The following is a 27,551-nucleotide window of genomic DNA, read 5'->3' on the forward strand; positions in this document are numbered from 1 at the left end:
TGCTAGAATCATCAAACCCTTGCCCTGTAAAGAACTAGTAAACATGAAAAAAAAAATTCTTTAACTTTTAGCTCAATGAAAAAATAATAATTATAATACGATAAGAATCAAGATGCTAATTTAATTATAGTGTTTAGTAATGCTAATTTAATAGCTTGGAAGCAAGACTTATGTGCTGGATAATCGATTAATCTATTTGTTATAGTAGTATGATTCATTCTCCTTAATCAAAGTGACTGGTAGCCTGTACTTGGTGTTTGGTGAGCCAAGGTGGCTAGTACCCGCTCCTTAATAATCAAGGTGATTGGTACTTGTGCCTCGTAGGCTAAGGTTGCTGGTAGATTATACATGGTAGGTCAATGTGGTTAGCACATGTAAAAGGTCTCATTTTGTAGATTTTAGGACTCTTAAATGCTTAAGTATTTTTTTAGAGAGAGAAAGTGTAATGATATTTTAGAAGGATAAACTCTGAAAAAATATATGTTAAAAATATTGAGAATGAAGAGATTATAAACCTTGGCATTTGAAGGATTCATGGTGTATATATAACCCATGAATCTTGTTCTTTTGTGAAGAAAAGAAACTGAAAATCAATTTCCTCCTGTTAGTATCTATTAGGGATAAATATCTCTTATACATAATTAACAAGGGATAAAAATCTTTTACATTTCATTGACGAGGGATAAATATTTGTTTCACGTCATTAATATTGATGGGAAAATGACAAGTCATTGAAAGACTTTTATACACATAGGAGTGTTGAGAGATGAGTATCATTGACTTCAACATTTTATGTTAAGGTTCACATGAATAAACAAATGAAGTCTTGTGGTCCAATATGGAACCTAAAAAGATCGTTAGTTCTTTATCCATTTGAGCTTGGCATGATACGAAGCCTATGAATATTGAATCTAGCAGCTCGTTTAGCCCTTATATATTTGGCGCTGAGCATAAAGATGTTAGATCTGATAGATGTATTTGAGTTCAATGCATAACCGAACCCAAAAAATATTGTATTATCACCCTACTTTTAACTCTTTTTAACATAAATTTAGACAAAAATATTATATTCAAAACATGCTATCCATCAATTAACTAACAATTACCTTTGAAATTTGTATTTTCAAGCACGGTAAGCACTAAAATGACCGCTTTATTTTTCAAAATAAAGATGATGAATATAAGGTTGCCAACTTGCCATCTCTAAATCACAATAAATGCTCATTGTTGGCTCTAACCCATCACTAAATCTAAGATTTCTTTATGATAATAACTAAATCCATTTTTTTATTTATAAAAAATCTAAGATTCTTTTCAGCTACGTGAGGAAATGTTTTTTTTTTCCAAATTCAGTGATAAGATACACCAATGATTAGTATTTTTTAGAATTACTTAATCTAAGATTTCTTTATTGATCTATGACGGAATCTAAGATCTGGACCACCGAAAAATCTCTTTATATTTTACATAATATTGTTTTGACTAATAACAACACAATCATTCTAGACTTATAATTCATTCGAACAACTATTATATATCTTAATTACTCCATTATTGTAATTTATTCGAACAACTATAATTATATAATATAATATGTATATTATATAATTTATGGTACATTTATTAATTTATTGGTATATTTATTAGTTTATGTGCTATTTATAATTTTATAAAGTTAAATTTGATATTATACGACTTTAGAAGGTTTAAGTTTTAAAGAGTGTTTAGCATTGCAGCTAAAATACTATTTGTCAATTTAATTTGTTAATTTTTTGTATTTTTAAATTGTTTCGATGTACTGATATTAAAAATAAATTTTAAAAAATAAAATTTAAAAAATAAAAAAATATTATTTTAATATAATTTTAAATTAAAAATACTTTAAAAAATAATATCAACCATCAGCTTTTTGCTATAAATTATAATTTTTATAACTAAAATTTTAAAAAAGAGCTTTCACGGGAATCCAGCAAAAATATAATATATATTCATTAATTAAATACTTCTAAATTTATTACAGGAAAACTGATGGGGATTAAAAAACAAATGTCACCGTAAAAAAAAAAATTCGAGCCTAAACGGCCCTTGGTTACCACCATTGGGGGATGAAAGCTGGTGCCGCAGCTGTATGGCACGCGTACATGAGAAGCGTGAGCGAGAGTTGGATAAAAAAGACGTGCATTACATATTCAAGTGGATTGCAGATACGGGATAGCGAAAGGTCTGACGCGAATAGAATGCTGTTCATCCATGCGATTTGAACGTACATATCACGACCTAATGTACCGCGTGGAAGTTATTCTCTTCGCAGGGATCGAATCATTTTTGGCTGCATATATTCTAGATTAACAGCCACGTACTCGCTCAGTTAGTGGTCAAGAATTCACGTGACACCGTCATTCAGAGTCTACAAGAGGATCTGTGAATTGTAACCAATACGAAGGAATGCATGGTGACACGTGGATGAAAGCAAGAGATAGTAGAGATATTTACACTCGAGACGGCATTTGATATTTTGTTCCGTTATGGCAAGTGATTGGATGTTGAAATTTTCAGCAGAGAGCAAATCACCGTTAGTTTTAGCGGCGAGTAACTGAACATTAAGGTAGTTTTTCTTAAAACAATTAATTTTTTAATATTTTTAAATTATTTTAATACAATAATATAAAAAATAATAATTTTTTAAAAATATTTTTTTAATTTATTTCAATCTCAATCTCAAACATGAACTAAAATAAAAATAACAAAGATGAGAGCAGTGGTTTTCTTATCTCAAATTTTGTTATTCCACCATAATTTTTTTTATAATATGGTGTCCGGACCAGTTTACGCGCATTATGACTAATTTTCGGATTTATTGAACACCCTGCAAGTCCAGTAAGTAGATAAAGCACTGCAAGGTATACAAAAATTCAAACCTAAAATGCGAAGATAAAAAATTTTCTGCGAGGACAGCTAGGCCACGAAACTGGGGTGCATTCCACCATAATTTTTATTTTATTTGCAGGGTAAATTATCATCACCCACGATAAAAGGTCTGTTTTTCTATTTTTCAGCGTGCAATCAAAGGTCTACTTATTTTTACACGACGACCTTTTCTTTTTCAGGAAATGACAAATCTAAGTTTGGTTTGGACAAATTATTATCTAAATACTAAAAGAAATTGGAGTTTTCTTATGATATTTTACCTGCAACATTTTAATATATGCTTTTAATCATTTTATAATAAATTCATATCATGACTCGGTCGGTTAGCACTTGTGACATAAATCACGAGTTCTTAAGAGTTGGGGCGCTTTTCTTAAAAAATAAGACTGTCTGCCCTCTTAATTAAAAAAATAATAAAGCAAAGCCAGCGTGGAGGCTTGTCCTGTTGCTAAATTTTTCTCCCCCCTCCTTCTATAAAAATTCACCGATTCACTTATTATTTGATTTTTTTACCATTCTTAAATAAATATTATTATATTTGTTTTGGATTTTAATGATTTTCTTAATTATCATATATTTAATTTAAAAATAATAAAAATAAAAATAAATTGTTCATAAAAAATTGATTGAAATCGAGTTTTTATTCCTAAAATAGTTAAATAGATTTTAAACATGATTTTATCATGTTTATTTTTTATATTTTTTATTAACTTGCTTTAATATCATAAAATATATATTTTAAATAGAAATAATAATTTTAGTTAAAAATATTGTGTAAGCTAAGAAAGATAAAAAATATGTTACACGAAAATTTATCTTTATGAAAAAAAAATCAAAACCACTGTATATTAATGTCTAATTATAATAACAAAGAATTTTATGAGACATTTTTTTTTTTGTTTCAAAAAAACCGGGTCTCCCCGCAATAAAGGCGAGTTTGTTAATGCATTTGCACTTCATTTGAAATTGACCGTCAAAAAGGCATCAAATTAACAATTTTCAAGTGATTTTAGATAAATGATATATTAATTTCAAAATTGAAAAAAAAAAACACCTCAAAAAGGTTGCAAGAAAATAGTTTTATTTTTTCTAACATGTTGGTTGCTTTAGCTTGAAATCTCATTGGAGAGTAATCTAGTCTCTTCCATAAAAAAAATGATCCACATATAACAAAATTGATTTAAAAATATAAACTCACACCTATCATCTTTAAAATTTAATTGGTTTAAAATGAAAAATTTGCTTGTTGAAAAAAGAAAACAATTAATAGTTAGTTTGCATGGGTAAATAAATATAGATATGAAATCAAACAAGTATTTAATCAATTTAGTCACTAATAAAGTGTTGGTCTAGCGGTTAAGGTATTGTTATATCCATGCAAGAGTGAGAACACAAGTTCGATATCCAGAAAGCGCATTTATTGGGAGGGGCATCCACAAACCCCGAACATAACTAATCTCGTCCTTTAAAAGAGTACGAGGATACCCGGAAAAAAAAACAAGTATTTAGTCAAGTTCCTATATAATCAAAACTAGTCGATATGAATCGGATTGAGTTCGAGCATTATACAAAGTTGCAAGATAATATTTAAACTTTATTTGTTAATTTTTTTTTGAACTTTTTGGACGTTGAATTAAAATAACAAAATTAAGAACTTTCGATATTGAATTTGATTCCTAGATGTCTAATGAACACAGAGCGCCGCGCCTGCAAGGCAGGAAATCATGAAGACACGAACCATGCCAGGGGGAGGCCGCTATACACGTGGAAGGCCATGGAGGATGGACGAGGGGCGCCCTTTGCCAAAGCAATCCGTAAACATAATTCGAGACTTCCTTTGACCGTTAATTGGATGCTCATTGACAGTTCATTAAGACAGGCTTTGCGTGTGATTATCTGCACGTGTGGCGACATTATAAATCCCTTTTTGCCTTGTAAATATCTTCACTCCAGAGTCCAGAATACAAAGGCGCCGAATAAATGCAGCATTCAAGCTGAGCACTTACCAAGTTTTGGTTAAATAAATCACAAACTCAGTTGATTTTGCTACGTTCTTTTAGTTTTTTTTTCTAATTCACATGATATTTCTCGAATCAATTATCGTAAATATTTATTTTTATAATTGTAAGCAAATTGGTTCTACACATTATCGTAAATATTTATTTTTTTTAAAAGTGCAAGATAAATAATTTCATCAGATCATTAGTGTTCTGGGTGAAACGTCAAGCACTGCCTTTTTTCCGTTTGGTTACTCATTTTTTCGTACGGGGCTCATAGGGCTCCACACTCAAAATAATGACGAGAGAGATGATTAAAAAAATTATTTTTAAAATTAATATATTAAAATGATCCAAAACATATAAAAAATTAATTTTAAATAAATAAAATTTAATTTTTTTGGAAACATGGGTGCACCACGTTTCCAAACGCAAGATTTGTTTTTTTCCTTTTAATTCTATTATTTAATGTTAATTTTTTATTGAATTTTATTATTAAGTTCATTATTAATTAATTTTTATATTTATTATTATATAATAAAATTTTAAAAAATAATTCAACCAGTTAATAATCCGGATGGCAAATTTAGGTTGACTAAAATCAATTTGATTTATTTTTTTTCTTTTGATTTTCTTAGATCTATCCAGTCGAGAAAGTCATGTCGAAATAATTCTCACACAATTTAATTTAAAACTCGAGCAAAATAAAGATTTTTATCAAGATTTTTCAAGTTTGAACTATTACATCAAGTTTAATAATAATATAAATATTCTTTCATAGTCTGGATATTAATTTTTTACATTCCAATTTTTTTTTGTTATCAATCACAGTGATAGTGCTAGCAATAACCTGGTAATATTTGGATCCAATACATGAAGCTATTTACTGCATATAAAAAAGAATTAGAATAAGAAAAAAGTATAGTGAATGACTGCCGGTACATATAATCAGTATAGATTATTCCTCCAGGCTTAAATATTTTTAACCATAGTTTTGAAATCCAGACCAGCAGGTTGACCTGAGACTGAAACCGATACATGTTGAAGAAAAAATAGAAAAAGAAAAAACCTGGTGTAACCTGGCGGATTGACTCGGCGACCTGGTCAAAAACCCGATTGCAACCTGTTGATTTTTTTTTTACTAAAACGATATCATTTTAATTTTAAAAAAATTTGATCCGAACAAGTCTGTCAAAACTCGAAATCCAGACCTTGAAGTAAACGGGGTCAAAAATCTATATTTTTAACCTCATTCTTTGTACACACGCGCGCGCATTGGGATCAAGAAGGTTGGATTGTTACAGTGGTGCTGTGCTCAATTAGAAAATTCAACACTTAATTCACAGGATGAGACAATTAGCCATGTGAACATGCTAAAGGTTGCCGCTTTGGAGGGCCCAAAGAGACGCGTTTATCACCTTTATTTCTTTCTTTGAGGTTGCTTACAGTTCAGAAAATCCTCCACTAGGAGTCCAGTAGCTCATCTGCAAGGATCAAAAAGAAAAGAAAAGAAAAGACTGAAGGGATTGCCTCTTCTTAATTTTTTTTTTTTAAAGTAGATATCCGAGCGAGTTTATATATACTTTAAATAATTTTTCAGTATTTTAAAATTAATAATTAAATAAATTTTTAATGATTCTGAAATTTGTGATACTCGAATCGGTAATAGTAACAAATTCAGAGCTTGGCTCATTTTTTTCTATGCAGTGCTCGGTTTTTGCACCAGCTATAAGAATGGCTGTCCAATCTTACGTAGAATCTAATTTGCCAAGACAGAAAAAGCTTATCATGATGTAGGAATTCCTATATGAAATACCATTAACTTGTCCGCCTACGAGGGTGGAGATCATGGTACCATGCTCATAGTTTCCTTAGACCATACTTTGAACATTGGCCATTGTTATAGTTGCATGTTCCGCCTCATTTCTATTATTAGTCTACTCTTGTCTGTTCTTTTGTGGTCTTGATGTGAATAGAAAAACAAAAAAGTAGGTTAAGAACCAAAGTAGTTTTAAAGAAAAAACGGCTAAATTATTGTTCATGGGGATCGAGGATAGGCCACCATCTACATTTGTCAATGGACTAGGGTAATGTTTTTCAAAATTCAAACCCACTTTTGCAATAGGATGCGATCCTAAACGTCAAACCTAGATGTTAATCTTTTCATAAAAAAATCCCACTACACCCTCTTTTTTCTCTCCAGCCCCACCTCTCCTTGGCTTGAAACCATTTGACTCGATACTTACGACTCAAAAAGGTGCTTTCCACTTCCATTTGTTCATGGTGATAGGGTGAAAGTAGCTAGTCTCTAGTGCCCACCAAAACATCTATGGAGGTGGGAAGATATAAATTTAACCACAGAAAAGTAGTACATCATTTAGTATCATTTTCTAATTCATTAATTAATATTATACAATGCAATGTAATTTATCGTTGAATTAGCTTTTGTTTTGTGGGGCTCGATTTTTGACTAGCTTCCGGATTGGGAGATGCCCAACTTACTAGGTTTTGATTGACTATACATGAACAAACATGGCATCACATAGATGAAAATGTGCTTGTATTTAGAATAATAGGTGCTGTATCAGCAATACATGTAGCTTTGAATTCATTACTGTACATCCCCAAATCATTCATGTATACTCGTCCAAATATTAAGGTGTATATATATATATATATGGAATTCTCCGGTAACAATGACAAGGGAAGGATGCATGCTGAGTCCATGACGACAACAGAATAGCTGAAAACTCATGCTTTATTTTTCACAAGATATTAGGTAGCAACCCTCGCGTTGCTTCGAAATATTTAATTTTTCTATCAATTAGAAACTCACAGAAAAGTAATTTTATAAGCACGATGTTGTATGAAGGAAAAGACAAAGGCGTGCATCATGTAAAGAAAACAAAATTGAAATCTGTTCATATGTTTAATTGCACTAGGAAACATCTATCTAATACGAGGGGGAGTTGCTATAGTTATGCTATTTTAGTCTAAGCAGTCCAAGTGTAAAAGGAAACTAAAAGCAATTATTTGAAAATTAAATAAAATAATTTTTTTTTTGAATGACTATATATTTCTTAACACTCCCTAAGTTGAAGAGTGGATGTTAAGATCGCCCAACTTGCACGTCATGGTTGATTGAGAATGCTTCCTTTTCTATTTGCTTTGTAAAAATATCCGTGAAATGATCATTTGCTGAATAAACATATTGTATTCTTGTATCTTATCATGAATAAAATGACAGTTCATTTCTATATATCTAGTTTTGTTATGAAAAACAGGATTGACAACTATGTGTAAAGCTGTTGTGTTATCACAATACAACAATGTTTGCTTCGGATGCAATATTCACAAGTCCAATAGCAACGAGTGTAACCAAGATAATTCATAGCATGTACCTGTCATGGCTCTGTATTCGGCTTTTGCTGAAGAGAGAGACACAATTTTCTACCTTTTTATCCGCTAAGAAATAAGGGCAGAACCTAAGAAGATATAATAGTCTGTAGTGGATCTTCATGATGTTGGACATCCACCCCAATCTGAGTCAGAAAAAGCTCTCAAAGACAAATTATTCTGAGTAGGAAAAAATAAACCTTGTCCTGGTATGCTTTTCAAGTAATGCATCACACGCAAAACAACTTCCATGTGTGGTTTACGTGGTGCATGCATGAATTTGCTTAATATATGAACCGAATAGGTAACGTTTGGATGGGTAATAGTTAAGTAAATTAGATGACCAACCAATCATCTATATTGGGAAGGATTTTTAAGCAGATCACCTGATTCTGAGAGCTTCAAGTCTGCTTTATTGGAAAATTTACCAGCTTGACACCTAGAATACCACAGTCCTTCAAAAGGTTGGGCCTTGCGACATGTGAATAATGAGTAGTCCGCATTGGCTTGAACAAAACCAGTTGCTTCACTACCAGAAAATCGATAAATACAAACGAAAATACCGAGGGAATATTTTCGTTGATAAATTGCCGACGGATTTTACCGACAAAAATATTCCCTCGGTATTTACCGAGGGAATAATAGTGGAAAAAAATTTAAACAAAGAAAAAAAATGATGACGTGCCATTTTTACCAACGGAATTATCGACAGACTAAATTTCATCGGTAAAATCATTGGTAAACTGTGAACACTATTCATCATGTCAATTACAAAGAGAATCACCGACGGAAACTTCCGTCGGTATTTTATAGAGAGCTCTGGAACTATTCACTTCCTAATTGCACTGTTAATTATTGTTTTTTACAGACAAAATCACCGATGGATTGAAAAGCCGTCAGTGTTATTTGGCGGTTTTCTAAAAAAATTAGCTTAAATTAAAAATTTAAATTAAATATTACAGACGGAATCACCGACGGATTGAAAAGTCGTCGGTGATATTTGACGATTTCTGAAATTTTTTGATTAAATTCAAAATTTAAATTAAATATTATATACGGAATCACCGACGGAATGATTAAAAATATTAATATTTAATTATCCGTCAGTAAAACCGTCGGTAAAACGCCTTAATAAAAAGCCTAGAATCACTAATTTCACAACAGACTCGTCTCCTTTCTTCTTCTTCTTCTTCTCTTCTGTCCTCAACTCCTTCACTTCTCCTCTATGCTCAGATATGTCTTCTTCTTCTTTTTCTCCTCTCCTCACCTCACCTCCTTCTCTTCTCCTCCATGCTCAGGTATGTCTTCTTCTCCTTTCTTATTTTTTCTTCTTAGTTTTTTTTTAATTAGTATACTTTATGATTTTTTTTTCTCTTCCTAGCTTCACTTGCAACTACATTAAGGTAAAAAAAAATTCTTCTTTTTTCGTGTTTTTTTCACTATATTTGTTTTTTATTTTATTTTTAATTGTTTTTGTTCTTAATAATTGTATGAATGTTGTTGTAGGATTTTTTTTTTCATATGAGATCAATTTTTAGTTGATTTATTTATAGGATTTTTAAATTTTTTTCATATGAATTTTTTTAGTTGAATTTATTTTTTCGTGTTATTTATTTGTTGCAAATTTTTTTGAGTTGATTTTCTTCTTCTTTTTTCCAAGCATTTTGAGTATTATAGAGTGTTGATTAATATTAATTTAATTATTTTATAGTTTTGTAAAATATATTTTTTAAAATATTTTTAAATAATTACCGACGGAATTACATACATTATTTTTCCGAGGGAATTACTGACGGAATGAAGCGAGTAATTTTTTTTTGCTTGCTTTTTTTGTCAGTAAATCCATCAGTAATAATATTTTTTTATTACCAACAGACTTATCGACGGACAAAAAATTACCGACGAAAGATTCATCGATAGAGCATTTCCGTCGGTTATTTTGTTGGTAAATTAATTACCAACGGAATGGTAGTGCAAATACTGACGGAAAATTCCGTCGGTAAATCTAAAGATTGTGGTAGTGCTTGAATAGCTGTAGAGAATTTGGCAAACCATTATCGTGAGGCTTGCTTCAAATCATACAATGATTTGTGAAGACGATACACTAAGTTCTCCCCTTGTTGGCGAAAACCACAAGGTGAGGACATATAAATTTCCTCATGGAGATCACCATGAAGAAAAGCATTGTGAACACCAAGCAGATGAAAGGACCAATCTTGGGCAGCTGTTAAAACTAGTAAATAACAAATAATAGTCATTTTAGTAGTAGGAGAAAAAATGTCATGATAATCAATACCATCTAATTGAGTGTAGCGTTTTGCTACCAAACGAGCTTTATAACGCTCAATTGTTCCATCAGAGTGTTGTTTTACCTTATAGACCCAATGACAACTAATTGGTTGCTTACCATGTGGAAGAGAGGTGAGGGACCAAGTGTTGTTGGCCTTCAAAATATCCAATTAAGATTGTATTGCCTTTTGCCAATAGGAATGACAAGCTGCTTCAGCATGAGATGTTTGCTCAACATCTTGATGGATAACAACGGTGAATGAATAATGCTGCGGTGAGTAACTATGATAAGAAACAAAATTTCCAAGTGAAAATATGTACCTTTGTAAGATCTGGATGATAAAGATGAAAAATGGTTAGGAGATGTAATTTAGTTGCAGATATAATCACGCAAGACAGTTGGAAGGTGATAGTAGCATCGTGAACAACGCAAAGGTGATGGTGAAGGAGCATCAAGAATTGAATTTGGATGTTCAAAATATTGGTCTAGAGGTTCTGTAAATGTTTTGGTTAAGAAAGTTGTGACAATATAGGGTAATACATCATTATAGTTTGTGGAGGCGGAGTGACTGGACTTATAAGGAAATTTGTTTTCTTAGAAAACAACAGCACGACTAGTGAATATTTTATGAGAATGAAGGTCATCAAGCTTGTAAGCTTTCTGACTAGTAGGATAACTGAGAAAAACACAATGTTCAGCATGAGGAACAAATTTATGAGTAGCATACACATTGGTAGCATATGCAAGACACCTAAAAACTCAAAGATGATGGTATGGGGGTGGTTTGTTGTAAAAGCATTCGAAAGGAGTTTTGTTGCCAAAAAGTGGCATGGGCAAACGATTAATTAAGTGAACAACTGTAGAAACATAATCTGTCCAGAAATGTAAAAGAAGATGGACTTGAAAATGAAGGGCTCGTGTAGACTTAAGAATATGATAATGTTTGCGCTCTATAACCCCATTTTATTAGGGGAGTATAAACACAAAAATGTTGATAAATGGTCCCTTTGTGTTTTTTAAAAATCATATATAAAGGAGAATTCTCCTCCGTTATCGACCTTAATATTGGCTATAGAAACATGGAATTATGTTTGGATAAATGAAAAAAAAATAACGATTAAATTTTGTGTTTCATTTTTGTGATTTATAAAGAATATCCATATAAACCGAGAGTAATCATTCACTATAGTAAAAAAAAAATTTGAACCAGAAAAGGATGCAACTTTATAAAGGCCTTGAATATCAAAAATGAATTAATTCAAAAGGTCTAATAGACAAAATCAAACTAAAAGAAAATGATAGTTGATGTTGCTTTGCAAATGAAAAAACACCATAAGTATTATTAGATTGAAAAGGAAAATGTAATAGATGTTTTGCTATAAATCCTAATCTAGAAAAGGACAAATACCCAAGATGAAAATGCTATAAAGCTATAGAATAGGAAACCTGAGGGCTGGATGAACATAAAGAAGTGGCTGCAACTACTGATGAATGTCGTTGTTGGTTTGATGTTAAAGCAACCAAATAATAAAGAGCATCTTATTGTTTACCCAAACCAATCATCATTTCATCACCAAGTCTTGTAAAAAACACCAATAAAAGAAAACGTTACTAAGCAATTCAGATCTTTGGTAAGTCTGCTGACAGATATTAAGTCCACCTTAAAAGATGGTACTCTAAGCATATTGGTTGTAACAATAGTATAACTTAAAGGCAAATAGCCAATGGAAGCAATGGAAACCTGTTCTCCACTTGGTATAATGATTGATGACAAAGCACCATCGTTGCTATTGTTAACAAGTAAATTTAGGGAGGAAATAATGTGGTATGTTGCACCACTATCAATAATCTTCTAACATAGCATAGATGTCATTGGCTACAAACCTGCAGAGGTGGCGACAATGTTAACTTTTGGATTGGCCATAGTATTGTTTGGTTGTACTGTGTTTTCCCCCTATATGATGTAAATTATTTGCTGAATTTGTAAGTCTGAAAGTCCAGTTATAACTGAAGATACCTTATGTATTAGCTGACCCTTCTTAACGTTGTTGGTAGAAACCTAAGGGCCATTATTGCATTTGGATTGAGCACTGTTTGGGGAAGAATGAGAGTGATGCCTATTATTAGATAAATGTTTAGGATATTCTGGAGGATAGCCATTTAGTTTCCAACAAGTTTCTCGCACATGATGATTATGATCACAATAGGAACAATGCAATGGTTTACTGTTAGTAGAGATGAAATGAGAAGAAGCATCTTGTCCATGTCTAGCAACCAGGGCCACTGATTCTGTCTTGTGAACAACCATGACAAAATTATCTGCTACTTTACAAATGCTGCCTAGGCTACTTTGCTTTTGTTCTTGTACAACAAAGGCATAGGCTTTAACAACGTCAAGTAATGGGTTCATCATCAGAATTTAACCTTGAATGGCATTGTATGAGTCATTAAGTCCTATTAGAAACTGCATCAACCGATGTCTATTGTGATCTTTTCTACAAGAACATATGGTATTATTATAGGATCCCAATTTATCTCATATTTTTTTTAGTTTTAAATAGTAAGCCGCAACAATCATATGATCTTGAGTAAAACAAGTAATATCTTGTTCAATCTGAAAAATATGAGGAACATTGCCGTGTGAAAAATGATCCTAAGGTCTTCCCATACTTCTTATGATGTGGCTAGAAAAATGACACTATTTACAATGTCTTGTGTAAGTGAATTAAGGATCCAAGAAAGAATCATATCATTGCATTTTTTCCACGAAGCATATTCATCTGGCTTATTTGTTTTAGATGGCATGAAAATGGTTCCATATATAAAACCCTGCTTGGATTTGGCATTCAAAGAAATCATCATGGCCCTACACCATGTCGAGTAATTAATTATTGTTAAGAGAATTTGAGATGAGCACCATACCTGGATGATCTAAATGATGCAGGAAATATGGATTATTGTTTAAAGGTTGTTGTTCCTCTATGATGATCGGCAGGAGTAGCAAAAAAAAAAAAAGAAAAAATGAATAGAAAGACTAGGGTATTGAACCTAGCTCTGATACCATGTAAAGAAAACAAAATTGAAATCTACTCGTACGTTTAATTGTAGTAGGAAACATCTACTTTATATAAGGAAGTTTCTATGAGCTTTCCTTGTCCCTCCAACTCCCTAGATCTCTTTTCTCCCTGCTATATCAAATTAAGTTTAACTATAATTTACTAAAATTATACCTTGTTAAGCATTGTTTTTGTGTGTGTAAATTGTTTTCTGTTTCAATAGCAACTTTCATAATGAAAAAGAAAAAGAGAGATATTGTGAGTAATTGAATAACAACAACACAAATTACTTCTCATGTCATAACTCATAACCATGAACCAAGGTTATCAAAAATAAATTTTTAACACGACATGAAAATTACAATATAAACTTAGATTGTAAAAAAGGATTATAAAATCATAATTAATTTTATTTTCATACATGGTTAATACAAACAATAAGAAATTCCATCAATAAAGATGTGGTGCAGTTGTTCTTTCATGATAAAATCCTACTGTACAAGACCCAAGAAAAACTTCCTCGCGATCTTTTATGGTAATTGTCTCGTAACTGCATTACTGTAGTGCTTCCCCTTTCATTTAGAAGTTCTCCTTCTTTATTCCCTCTTTCCTTTGAGTTGAAAGTGGAAGTGGTTGGTAAGACTTTACGTCCAAGAAAAAACATTGAAAACAACTATCTCTTCACAACTATGCTCTCTTATTAGCTGACACTAGTTCCAATGCTCCTTTCAAATGCATAACTATCTATAGTGTTTTAGCTTATTTGATGTCTTTGCCTTGATGAATAATGCATCACTTTTAGATATTGTTATATTTTTATAAGTTTCAGATATTGTTTGTTACACACCATAAATCTCAACAAGTGAATTAATAAGAAATTGTAGGCTCTGTATGGACCAAAATGAATGAATCAAACAATTCAAAGTAAGACCTTGTTTTTTTTGTTTTTTTTATCATCTTGAAGTCTGGTTCCTTCTTAGATCTATCTTAGACAAGTTATGAGATTTTCTATAGAGAAATCATAATGTTGTAAACTTATTTAAAGTACTATGGTATATAGGCATAAACACATGGTAAGTCAGATTTTAGAGTATGGTCCGTTATTTTTGTCCATAAAAATATCCCTATTAAATAAGTATCTTCAAAGCTTTGCCCTATAATAGATACTTTTTTATTTGTTATATAAAGGGTTGCTTCCTTCATCCTTTTATTATTGATTGTAGAAAAAATCCATGAATACAAGCACTTGTGAGGGCTCATGTGTTAATGAGTAAACACAAAGGTATGTAATGAAAAAGATAAAAATTAAAAATCTAAAATTATTGCAAAATCATAAGATCAGTAGTAAAATCGTAATTTTACCCGACTTTGCATAGTTTTATACAATTTCATTTTGATTTTTTGATTTTTATATTATTTTACATGATAAGTATATGTTGACTCGTATATGATTTTACGAGTTAACTCGTAACTTTAACAACTTTGCCCCGCACCTCTTGTCCCTGTATAAACTCATGTCACAAGCTTTTAATCTGGAATGCCACCATGTCACATTCAAGCTCCTTGAATATTGAAAGATTGTTGTGTCATTTGTCTACCTTTCTGTTCAAACTCAACCATCATCAGAGTATGGTATAGAAGATGCTTTCCCGCAAGTTGGGATCGAGTTTTATGACCAGTGCAGTCCAGGAATAGCTCAGAGCTTTAATTTAGCAAGCTAAGTGGGAGGAGATTGGGCCAAGTCTTTGTACTCGGTTTAGTGAGGCTGTTAAGGGAAAAAGAAAGAGTAAAATCTTTTGTTTTTTCAACGAGGGGCAAATGAGCTAAAGGTTATCAGCAAACCTGTCCTCTCCAAATCTTCAAATTCCCATCCCACTCTATTTGAGTAATCGAGATCCCAACTCTTAACGGCGTAGTCGTGAACTGAGGACAAACAATTTAAATAATAGCTACCAGGACTCTTCTGATTAGGAATGTCCATTTGAGCATCTTGTATATACGGCGAGGAAATATAGATTGCAAGATTTAAGTTTGAGAAGGGGGGAGGCCTTGGTGATGGTCCCACGCATATGCAAGTCTGGTGTTGTTACATTAAAGAACAGATCTTAGTCAACACTTTTGAGATAGCTTCTATATACTGTCGTTACAATATTGTTTTGTCGAGTAATAAATAAATATATGCAAAGTTTAATATGTGATCATCATTCACTTTTCCTCGCTAGAGCTAAAAACACCATGCAATGACATGTGCTCTTGGCTTGTTTTTATATGATATTGTTTCAAAACCCACATTGATACATCTTCCATCACAAAATCTCTATGATAGGATTGTGTTTTGTAAGTGTGTTGGCATCTCATGTGGCTGATTCCTCAGATATATTGCTGGGTTCTAAACGCTCTCAAGTATTTATGTTCTTGATCAACTTGGAATTCTTGTCCCTATGAGTCCCATCATTCATGCAAGAATATCTTTAAGCCAGATAGTTAAAATTCACCCAAGCATTGTCCCTGCTTTTCAATACTGCCACCGTTATTTCATTGTTCGATCAATCTATTTCAAGTGGGGTATTGCATTTACTTACTGAACTGCATTGGTCCAGTGGGCCATTTCCAATTTATAAAAAAGGGCAGTGAGCAGTAGCCAGAACTGTTGTTGCTCATAGACAAAGCATCCCTTGAGCTTTATGGGTTTTTTTTTCATCTTTTCAGTGCATAATATAAGTAGTTAATCTTTATTCGAGGACTTTGGTTTATGTTGAAAAAAGATCGGCCAACATTTTAGAATTCAGTATATATACTTTATCACAGGCGTGGTCTTGCACAGACCACCCACTCCGAGCTTGCAAAGTATAATGCCAAGAATTTTAAGGGGTGAAACTTAATTAGTCAGATTCTGAATTTAGTTTTTAAAGATTATCAGTTCGAGTGTCATAAATCTTAGAACTACTAGAAGCTTATCTAGTTGTTAATTTCAGGGTCTCGGAAGATTAGTTGAAATACGCGTAAACTGGTTTGAATACTCATAGTTGTAATAAAAAAAAAGTATAACATGAATCTGACATGAATTTTTAACATTCTAATAGAAATAATTCTGTAAACTGGTATGGATATTCACAGTAATTAAAAAAAAAATATAACGTGAATCTGGCATGAATTTATAACATTCTAATAGAAATAGTTTTGCATCGCCGCTCGCTTAATTTATATTATATGTCCGTGCCTTTTTAGCTGCAGGTAAGGGAACTATTTCCATGTATGGGTCAATCTGAAAACGACCTAATTGACAGACCGACGTCTTTTATTAAATGTGCCGCTGGAGTGGTTATTTGAAAAAAGAAAAATAGCTACAGTATCTGCATTGATTCAATCTTATTTTCGTAAAAAATAAATAAATCAGAAATAACTAGGTGTATACGCAGACACACACGTACTTGCACATCTGTCTATCAGCTGGTGTATATATATCCATGCACACACAAAATAAACACTCAATTTTGGAGGCTTGAATAAAATATATGTAGAAATTGTTGCCAATAATCACTCTTTTCATCTATTAATATCGGATTTTCATCTGTTACAATGTCCTTCAACTATACAAAAGATGAAAAGGAAAATTAATCCCATTTATTGCTACAGTATATGCATCTCTTTTTGGCCCGATAAAGAGAGATCAAGGTTTGAATGTTTCGCTGTAATGTGTTTCATATTATTCTAGCATAATAATGTAGAGATCAAAGGGTATAAAGCATGGTCTTGTATGGGTCCCAAACCCATGATACTCTTCTTGACATATCGACAACAGCCTTCCTCTTTACGCTCCGAAGCACGTGCATCACTGATGTAGTTAAATTCCAAATGTGAGAAGAGATGGGGGCATGCACCTTCATGAGAATAATAGAAGGGAGGTCATAATCTCTGATACAACGAGCCTCACACCTCACACCTCACACCTCACACCTCACACCTTTTCTCTTGAAGAAGACTGCTTGAAAAAAGGAGGAAGGTGTCCATCTTTATCCAGTTATGGCGCTGTCCAAGTATAATCATATCCTGTGATGTTTTGAAACGAATGTACGTGTATATGGACATGCATCCCGATCTAAACTAGTTGATCAGCTTATTCGGATACAATTAGTGTTAGAGAATAATATAAATCATATTCTAAGACTTCACCTAACAGCTTAAGCTATTGGGTTGAGATGATTCTTTGACATGGTATCAGAGCCTTAATGACCAAGCGGTCACGAGTTCGAATCTCACCATCCCCATTTATTTGATAAAAATTAAGCACAAGGTAATGTGGGCATGTGCAAGTTTCAAGCCCAAAGGGCTTTCACTTGAGGGGGTGTGTTAGAGAATAATATAAATCATATCCTGAGACCTCACCTAACAGCTTAAAGCTTTCGGGTTGAGAAGTGTTAGAGAATAATACAAATCATATCCTGGGACCTCACCTAATAACTTAAGTTTTTGAGTTGAAATGGTTCTTTGACATGGTATCGGAACTTTGATGATCAAGCGGTCACGAGTTCGAATCTTACCATCCCCATTTATTTGATAAAAATTAAGCAAAAAGTAATGTGAGCCTGTGCAAGTTTCAAGCCTGGAACCTCACTTAATAATTTAAGCTTTTAGGTTGAAACGGTTCTTTGAGGGTTGAGATGGTTCTTTGACAATTAGTTCATGTATATTCTTATTTTTAGCTTGTTAATAATAATATCATGTGATCAGACAATAACAGAGAGTTAGATTGTTCATGCAGTTGCTATACTGAAGTATTTTTTGTTGAAGTTAATTGCTGTTTTTTTTCCGGGTATTTCTTTAATCCTTTTGATACGATAAAAAAGCTTCTTAAAAACATTGTCAAAGTATTGCTGAAAGCTTTATCAAATACAAAACCGGTTCAAACACATTAACTCATACCTCGAAGTGTATCTATATGAAAATATCGGAACCCAATTGAGACGTTGCTCGGACCAGACTGAACTAGATCCATTCTACATGGTGTGAATATGTGATGTAGAGTGACCTCGGAAGATTCTATTTATGGTGATTGAGTTGAGTAGGTGAACATGAAAAGGGATGGTTCGATGAAAGTGAGGACCATGCAATTAAGTTCTCTTTTTAAAAACGAGCTAGCAATTGTCAATGGAGGATTAAGATCACACTCCTTTTAAGGGTGATCCTTAAGTTTGAAATTGATACAATATTGGTATAGGCACCTATTTTTTTTTTTGCCGAGTGCGGGACGTTTGCATCTATAGCATGGGAAAAAAAAAGACAAGATTGTTCAGCAAACCTGAATTGAAGTTTCGGGAAATTTCCTCTACCTAAAAATATATCATCTTATCTTAGAAATGCTCTTTTTCCTTCTCGATATATATGGACGAACTCGCCTAAGAACGTGATCCTCTTGTGGGTATCCCTTGAAATATTGACATCATCTTCCACGAACCTAATCTGATCGATCGATGAACCCTGCATCTTTCAGCGTGCATCATTGACTGTATGTGACAAAGGTGCGTCAACACTAGAATGCAGTGCACAGCAAGCTCTAATAGTATCGTTAATTTGTCCGACTATAGCTGAACTCTAAAAGTGGGGTGTAAGTTCTGCCAAACATGCTTTATCTTTTGGTCTGCGATTACAAGGTGACGATGTCACAAAACCTCCATGACCAAGCTTTCTTCTCATATGGAACCTTCAACATTATTTGATGCATGTCACTTGTCTTAAGAACACGCATGCATTTAATGTTCCGATTGGAACCTAGCCGAGTTAGAAATATTGCCCAAAGGGGAGGCACAATGGCAACCCAGAAACTAAACGGGCTATGCAGGTCAAACCCCTCAAAATGTTGACCTATGTGGAAGCGTAATGGGTGGATCCTATTTTTTAGTTTCTCGGAATATATACGCACAATAGAAATACTAATTTTTTTTTTTTTTTTAGAATCTCAAGATCCCGTTAAACAATCTAGTATTGTTTAGGGTTTATATGAAAATTTCCTCAAGATTAGATATTTTTTTAGCTTCGAATAATTGTTTCAATACTGAGTTATCACAAACAACAAGTCATCCAAGTGATCGGTCTTTAACGATAATATATACAAACCACCAATGAAAAATCTTCTAAATCTTTTTTAAAAAGAGGGATTGATATACTTTTGAGTGATAGTTTTCTTTTGTTTTATATTTTTCAGGTGTTCTGTACCGTTGCACAATATAAAAAATAAGAGGCATAACATTTTATTTATAGAAAAACCTGAAAACCCTATAAATAGTAAAATATCAATTTGTCGCCTGAATAATATCACATATATTATTTCAAGATAATTTTATAAATTTATTTAATCAAGTCCATATTTGATTTTTCAAGGTCTAAAATTGTAATTCCCTGTGTAAATTACATCATAGTTCTCAATTTCTAAAACTTATTAATTTACAATCAAGTCATACTTGATTAATCATTCCATTTTAATTTCTAACTAATAGCTCTTAAATGTGTGACCCATTAGGTTCTTTAATAAGTTGGTTCAAATATAAATCACAATCATAAATAAAATATAATTAAATAAATTAATTTATTATCAATTTAATAATTGATTGATTTATACTTGAAGATCAAATACAATTTCTAGTAAATTGTCATGATTGCTTAAATATTAGAAAAATAATAATTGGTTTGACTTAACCTTTCAGTGACTAGTTTCTCAGTGTAATTATTATCCCTTCATCAATAATGTTCTGATTTAGATATTATAACATGAAGGGTGTCTATTCCGAGTTTAATCATGTTTGTTCTCAACACTATAATTATTAATTTTTTAAATGAAATTTTTCTTTCAAATCTCATTCCTCTTTACTCAAGAATATATAATCAAAACTATTTGATAACATAAAAAATATTTTCTCTAATTCACATAAGGTGATAAATCTTCTCTTGATTACTCAAGTACTTTCATATAGTTCATGTTGTGCCCAATATCTTCATATTTATTATCCTTGATTAAGAAAATATGTACTAGGATCAAAACATAACATTTTCTATATAAGGTTACTTAGTTATCTCAAGTCTAAAAATCACTTGCACAACCATCACGTAAGCCTTTTCATAGACACATGTGATCTCTCTAAATGGAATTCTCACGTGGGTCAGTTTAGTGTACATATTATCTGACAAACACTTATATATTAGTTCTAGGTATCACTTATACTCCATTTTATGAGAATAACTACTTCCTTTAATAAAAGAAATAATAGAATATGTATCAGTCTTAAAAACTCTAATTAATATATAGTCTTAATAGAACATTGATTATAAACATTTAGGAATAATGATTTGATACAATAAAAATATTGTAATTATAAAAACTTTATAATTTTTTGCAAAACATTTTTTTTATCTCAATGACTTTGTTTTCATTCTAAATTAATTAATTAAATATTTGATAAATATTAAAAATAAATAAAACCTTTATTAAAAAAAATATTTAAATTAACAAAGTTAATGTCATGTGTAACCAACTAATTGACCACATGCATGAGTTTCTTGCACTAAAACCAATCACTTATTTATTAAATATCATATCATAGTACTTGACGATAATGTTTTTATTGGGACAATAAAGATCTATAAGGTTTTCTTCAATGGTACTTGCTCTATCTTTACATTTTTTATTTCTATGATTCTTTAATCAAATGAAATTGTTTAAGTGTATTTTTGGATGATTGACGAGAGCTTCTTTTATTTGCTTGTGCAATAGCTATATTGTTATCACAATATAGGGTTACTAGATTGATAATATTATCGCATGTGTGCGGTGTCATAGCGATCATACTTTTGGATAGAGTTTTGAGGTGTGGAAAGAATAAGGAATTCTCGTCCTTTTATGGTTTAGAATTTTGAAGTTGTCACCTAGTGTTTTGGTCTCTAGAAACCTTAACTGATCCACAAAGTCTAGATAATGGAAGACAATATCACCCTTAATACATTATACCTAAGATAAGCTATATTGTTCATTTTGTCCGATTATTATTAAGGCTTTGTTGTGTTATTTTAACTATTAATCTGTCTATTTATTAAAGTGGATTAACCACAGTAAGGTGAACCATGACTTTATGAGTCAAGTTTAGCTATTCTAAATTCAAATAAAATGTTATATATTTTATATTTATTTCTTGTAATACTAGGAATATATTTCACGTACAAGTTCGTGATTTCCAAATATTAAAAGTGAGAGAGAGAGAGAGAGAGAGAGAGAGAGAGAGAGAGGTAATCATTTATTATGTGCTATATTTGTCTGTTTTACTATTGAAAATACATCTTATATATAAGTTTGTAAATCTAAAAATATTAAACGTAAACAAATTTGCTTTTGGTATTTTTTTTAAATTTAGACCAAGTCCCCAATATGCTTAATAAACTTATTATTAAGTCCATGATGTATGCAAGAAGACTATTTTTTAAAATTGTTTTTAGTATTTTTCAAGAAATGTTAAATCATGCAATATATTTTTGGTTTTTTTTTTCTTTTTTTCTTTCATGTTATTTTTGTAGTTTTTTTTTTTTTAAATAAGAACATGATTTCTTTGAAGAAACTTAGCAATATGCAATTTAAAACATAAAACATATGGCAATGAAAAAATGTGTTAGGATGTATTTGCTAAATATGCCATCAGCTAAGAAAACAATAGCTGAAAAATCACTATAAAAATGTATTTGCCAAACATCCTTTAAAATCTAAAAAAAAAACTTTTTTTCTTTAACGGTAAATATAGTCTTAGACCTTGAATGGTTCAGGCCAGTCACATGGATTAAGATTCTTAGACCGGCCCAAAAGCCATGCTAAAACCCAAGCTGCTCTTGTAAGGCATTCACGAGCCCATAATTATCTTTCAAAAACCCAAACCAAATTAAAGACCCAACCTTTAATATCACTCAGATTTCCATTTTAAAACGAAATAGGCCCGATTCATAAAAATAACTAAAAGCCCCCTTTGTTTTTGGAAGATCAAAAGGACAGACTTGAAGAACTTGCCCAGCGTTCTTCACTACAAAACCCAGAATCCACTTTTTTCCAAGACACCGGACACACGCCGTGCCAAATTAGGATTATATTCCAATAACATATGAAATCGAAACCTAAATCATACAAGCACTCGTCATGGAAGAAAGTTCATCGTGCATCCAATTAAAAAACGTCTATGGCAGGTCTGAAACATTGATCTTGCTGGGAATCTCTATGAAATGAAGGAGCATGCTGCATGCATTATTTCAAACATGTCTTTCTCCAAGTAAACCAGGCAATCGATATAAACATTCTTCATGGGAATAAGTTCATCAGACATTTTATCACCTCCCACGGATTTGTAAGTTTATTCCCTAAATAAAAATTGAAAACTGAAATCTAACACTGTGAGGATTAAACCAAATATTGTTGAACTTTCCATAACAAAGAACAAGAGAGGCTGTCATGTTTAATATAGATAGAAAACAATGAGACCTTGAAGCTTGATTTATAACAAATCCATCCATAACAGAAAGCTTGAACCTATGTTGAATTAGGTATGGCATGTTTCAAATCATTTTCAAATGACAACAAGGAAATCAAAACAAATTGCTTCAAGTATTCTGAGAAGATTATAACATCCTGATTGTGATAAATATTCTGGGAAAAATTTTCCAGATAACAAAGAATTAGCATGAACGTGATCAGAGAACTTAAAAACTAACAATCAAGTCAGATAATGATAATAATGAGTGCAAATTCATGGCCCAAACACTATAAATTTGAAATGGTTACAAAAAAAACTTAAACAAAGACTCGTCTGGTCATATAAACTAAAATATGATTTTCAACACAAACTCTAGATCTTATTTGCTATCAAAACATGAATACACCAAACTAGATCTAGGTTTCAAATCATTACTGAAGACAAAGCTCTTCTAAGACATTTACATTTTGAGAAAGCAAATTATTCATGCATCGAAGCAATAAATCAATGATTAATATGGACTACAATAGCTTTACATCCAGAACTTTTAAAACACCACAAATTTTCACTAACATTTACTTGTAATTTTAGTACATGTTTAAGAGTGTGGTTGAATGTTATTTTTTAATGTATTTTATTTTTTTTTGCTTGAAAATATATTAAAATAATTTTTTTTTAAAAAAAATTATTTTTAACACCAATATATCAAAATAATTTAAAAATATAAAAAAATTAATTTTTTTAAAAATAAAATTTACTGAAATTCCAGTACAAAAAAAAACTTCAAATGAACACTAAAGCATAAAGATGGTTTTATAATCTCAATGTCTAATCAACATCCTATTTACACCTCTAGCTTTCACATTTAGAAATTTTAAAACACAAAAAATTCTTCATAATATTTGTCAATCAACCACTAAATATTTGTAATTTAAACCATAAAGATGATTTCATAGTCTCAAAGTCAAATCAATATCCCATTTTTATTTGGGCAAAAGCTTACAGGAGAGGCATTGGGGCGGAGTGAAGGGGAGGCAAGCAGGGGCCCGGGCCCCTGCAAAAATTTTTTTTTTTTTTTTAGGGGTAAAACAGAAGTGTGAATTAATAGGAACTAAGGCTGTGGATATCTGCCGGGTGATGAGAACAAAAGGCTGAAAAGAATGGCCCTACAGCCCACCAATTTTGTGTAATTAATTAATGGATTGTGATAAAAAAAAATACCTACGTGGAAAGTAATAGGCTACAAAGTGATCAATGTGTTTCTTGTCTTTTCTTTCCCTATAGGCTACAAAGTACAACCCTAATATAAATTATTGCAATTCCAACGCAGCCTATCAAAACAAAAACAAGAATAAAGATCCTAAACATAATTTTTGTGTGGAAAGATTGAAGTAGAGTATTGTTTGATTTATTTCTCAGTAAACAAAACAAGGTACGTAATTAGATATCGATAACTCAAATTTAAAATATATTTTTATTTTGTTTTGAGATGTTTATTAAGAATTTAATAAGATTTTTTTATAATTTTATAATTTTTGCTTTTTTTTTTCAAATTTGCTAGTTCTAACAATTGTTTTTTGAATTCTTGTTATAGTGATTTTTTTTTCTAATTGATTAGATATATTTTATTAGTTTGTTTTGATTATGCATGGATTTTTTTTTATGTTTTGTTTTTAGCAGAGCCACCAAAATTATCAATTTTTTCTCACTATATATGTTTTGATTTTAGGTTGAACCATGAACAAAATAAAAAGAATTGATTCCTTTTTTGAAAAAAAAGGAAAAATATTGACAACTCACAACCTAGTGAACCAACTTCAAGTAATGTTGAAGTTATGGTTGAGCAACCTTTATGTGCTTCAGTTTACAAAGAACCTGCGCTGATTAGTGAGTAGCCTCTTACTAGAATCGATATTGCTCATTTAATTAGAGATCCAAGCAATCGTCCTCAAATTTGGGAATACCCGGTTAATCAACAAGATGAAATTCGAAGGGCATACATTAATTTGGGGCCATATCAACCTTTGATGTCTGAATATCCGCTAACTGGTAATAAACATCGTCGTCGATTTCAGTCTCATTGGTTCAAAAGTTATCCGTGGCTTGAATATTCAGAGAAAAATACTGCATTTTGTTTCCCTTGCTATTTATTTCCAAGTAAACCATCTGAAAAGCCAGGATCAGACACATTTACTGTTAAAGGATTTAATTGTTGGAAGAAAGTTAATGATGGGGAACGATGTGCTTTTTTGACTCATATGGAAAAAAGGTCCAAATTCAGCTCATAGATTTGCTACCAGGTGCTTGGAAAATTTGAAAAACCAGTCATGTCATATTGAGAAGGTAGTTAAGAGGCAAACTACTCAAGAAATTCAGAATAATCGATTGCGTATTAAAGCTTCAATAGATATTGTTCGTTGGCTCACATTTCAAGCATGTGCTTTTAGAGGGGATGATGAACGTCCAGAATCAAAAAACCGAGGTAATTTTCTTGAAATGATGGAACTTTTAGCATCATACAATGAACAAATAGGTGCTCTTGTTTTGGGTAATGCTCCACAAAATGCTAAATACACCTCACATCAAATTCAAAAAGAAATTATGCATGTCTTTGCTAGAAATGTTCAGTCTTCAATTCGTCATGAGATTGATGATGCAAGATTTTGTTTAATTGTTGATGAAGCTCGAGATGAATCTAGAAGAGAGCAAATGGCCTTTGTTATTAGGTTTGTTGATAGAAGTGGATTTATTCAAGAACGATTTTTGGATATAGTTCATGTCAAAGATACAACTGCTGCAACTCTTAAGGAAGAGATTTCCTTTGTTTTATCTCATCATAATCTGGATGTTCAAAATATTAGGGGTCAAGGGTATGATGGTGCCAGTAATATGCGTGGAGAGTGGAATGATTTGCAAGCTTTATTCATTAATGATTGCCCTTATGCATATTATGTACATTGCTTAGCTCATCAATTACAATTGGCTCTTATTGCTGCAGCTAGAGAAATATCTGATGTTCACACTTTCTTTCAGAATTTGATTTTTATTATTAACATTGTTAGTGCTTCTTGTAAGCGTAATGATGAATTACGGGCTTTTCAAGCAGCTACAATTGAACATTTAGTTGATATTAGTGAGATTGAAACGGGTAAAGGAGTTAATCAAGTAGGTGGTTTGCAACGACCTGGAGATAGCAGATGGAGTTCGCACTTCAAATCAATTTGCAGTTTGATAAAAATGTATGGGGCAACTTGCTTGGTTCTTGAAAACATTGCTTTAGATGGATCTACTTATTCTCAATGTGGTGATGCGGCTTTTTCATTTAAGTTGCTAATGTCATTTGATTTTGCATTCATCTTACATATAATGAAGGATGTTATGGGAATTACTGATATGCTTTGCCAAGCTCTGCAACAAAAATCTCAAGACATTTTAAATGCTATGCATTTAGTGACTACCACAAAGACTTTAATTCAGAAGTTAAGAGATGATGGTTGGAAAACTCTTTTAGAAGAAGTGACATCATTTTGTAAGCATCAAGACATTGAAGTTCCTGATATGGATGCTTGTTTTTCTAGCGTGGGACGATCTCGCCGTAAACAAAAATCAGTAACAGTTGAACATCACTACCGAGTTGATATATTTATAGCTATCATTGATCAACAATTGCAAGAGCTAAATAATAGATTCAATGAGCAGGCAATCGAGCTTCTTAAGTTGAGCACAACTTTAGATCCTAGAAATAGCTATAAATTATTCAATGTTGAAGATATATGCTTACTTGTTGACAAGTTCTATCCTTAAGATTTTTCTGACCAAGAAAAAATTCATTTGAGACTTCAGTTGCAGCATTATGAGCTTGATGTACCCAATCATCCAAAGTTAAAGAGCATGTCATCGATTGCTGATTTATGTCAAGGACTGGTTGAAACAGGAAAATCAACAATTTATCCACTAGTTGACAGGTTGATTCGGCTTATTTTGACTCTTCCTGTTTCGACAGCAACTACTGAACAAGCTTTCTCAGCGATGAAGATTGTTAAAACAAGACTTCGTAATCGGATGGAGGATGATTTTCTTGCAAATTATTTGATTGTCTACATAGAAAAAGAAATTGCTGAAAGATTCACAATTGATATGATAATCGATGATTTCTATTCTATAAAAGAACGACGAGCACAATTAAAATAAATATGTAAGAATCATTCTTTATTATTTTTTACTTTATTTGAAAGTTTATCAAACATAAATAATGCTTCGCTTTAGCTAATGTTTCTTCTATACTTTGTATGTTTATATTTGATAGGTATAAAGACCAACAACATTAAAGTGATGAATACATGATACATCATGAAGATGGAATTAACTTCATTGCTTTGACTGAATT

At 31.7% G+C, this 27,551-nt stretch overlaps 1 protein-coding gene across 1 annotated transcript; it reads left to right on the forward strand.

The window, feature by feature from the left end:
* The first annotated feature begins 25,663 nt into the window (after positions 1–25,663).
* Positions 25,664–26,968, forward strand: LOC18095180 (uncharacterized). The gene is made up of 2 exons (XM_052445295.1): positions 25,664–26,336; positions 26,445–26,968. Exons 1-2 carry the CDS (start codon positions 25,664–25,666, stop codon positions 26,966–26,968), a joined length of 1,197 nt encoding a protein of 398 aa, XP_052301255.1.
* Positions 26,969–27,551: the final 583 nt, after the last annotated feature.

This window comes from Populus trichocarpa, chromosome 1 (assembly GCF_000002775.5).
Source record: "Populus trichocarpa isolate Nisqually-1 chromosome 1, P.trichocarpa_v4.1, whole genome shotgun sequence".
In the NCBI taxonomy this organism is placed as follows: domain Eukaryota; kingdom Viridiplantae; phylum Streptophyta; class Magnoliopsida; order Malpighiales; family Salicaceae; genus Populus; species Populus trichocarpa.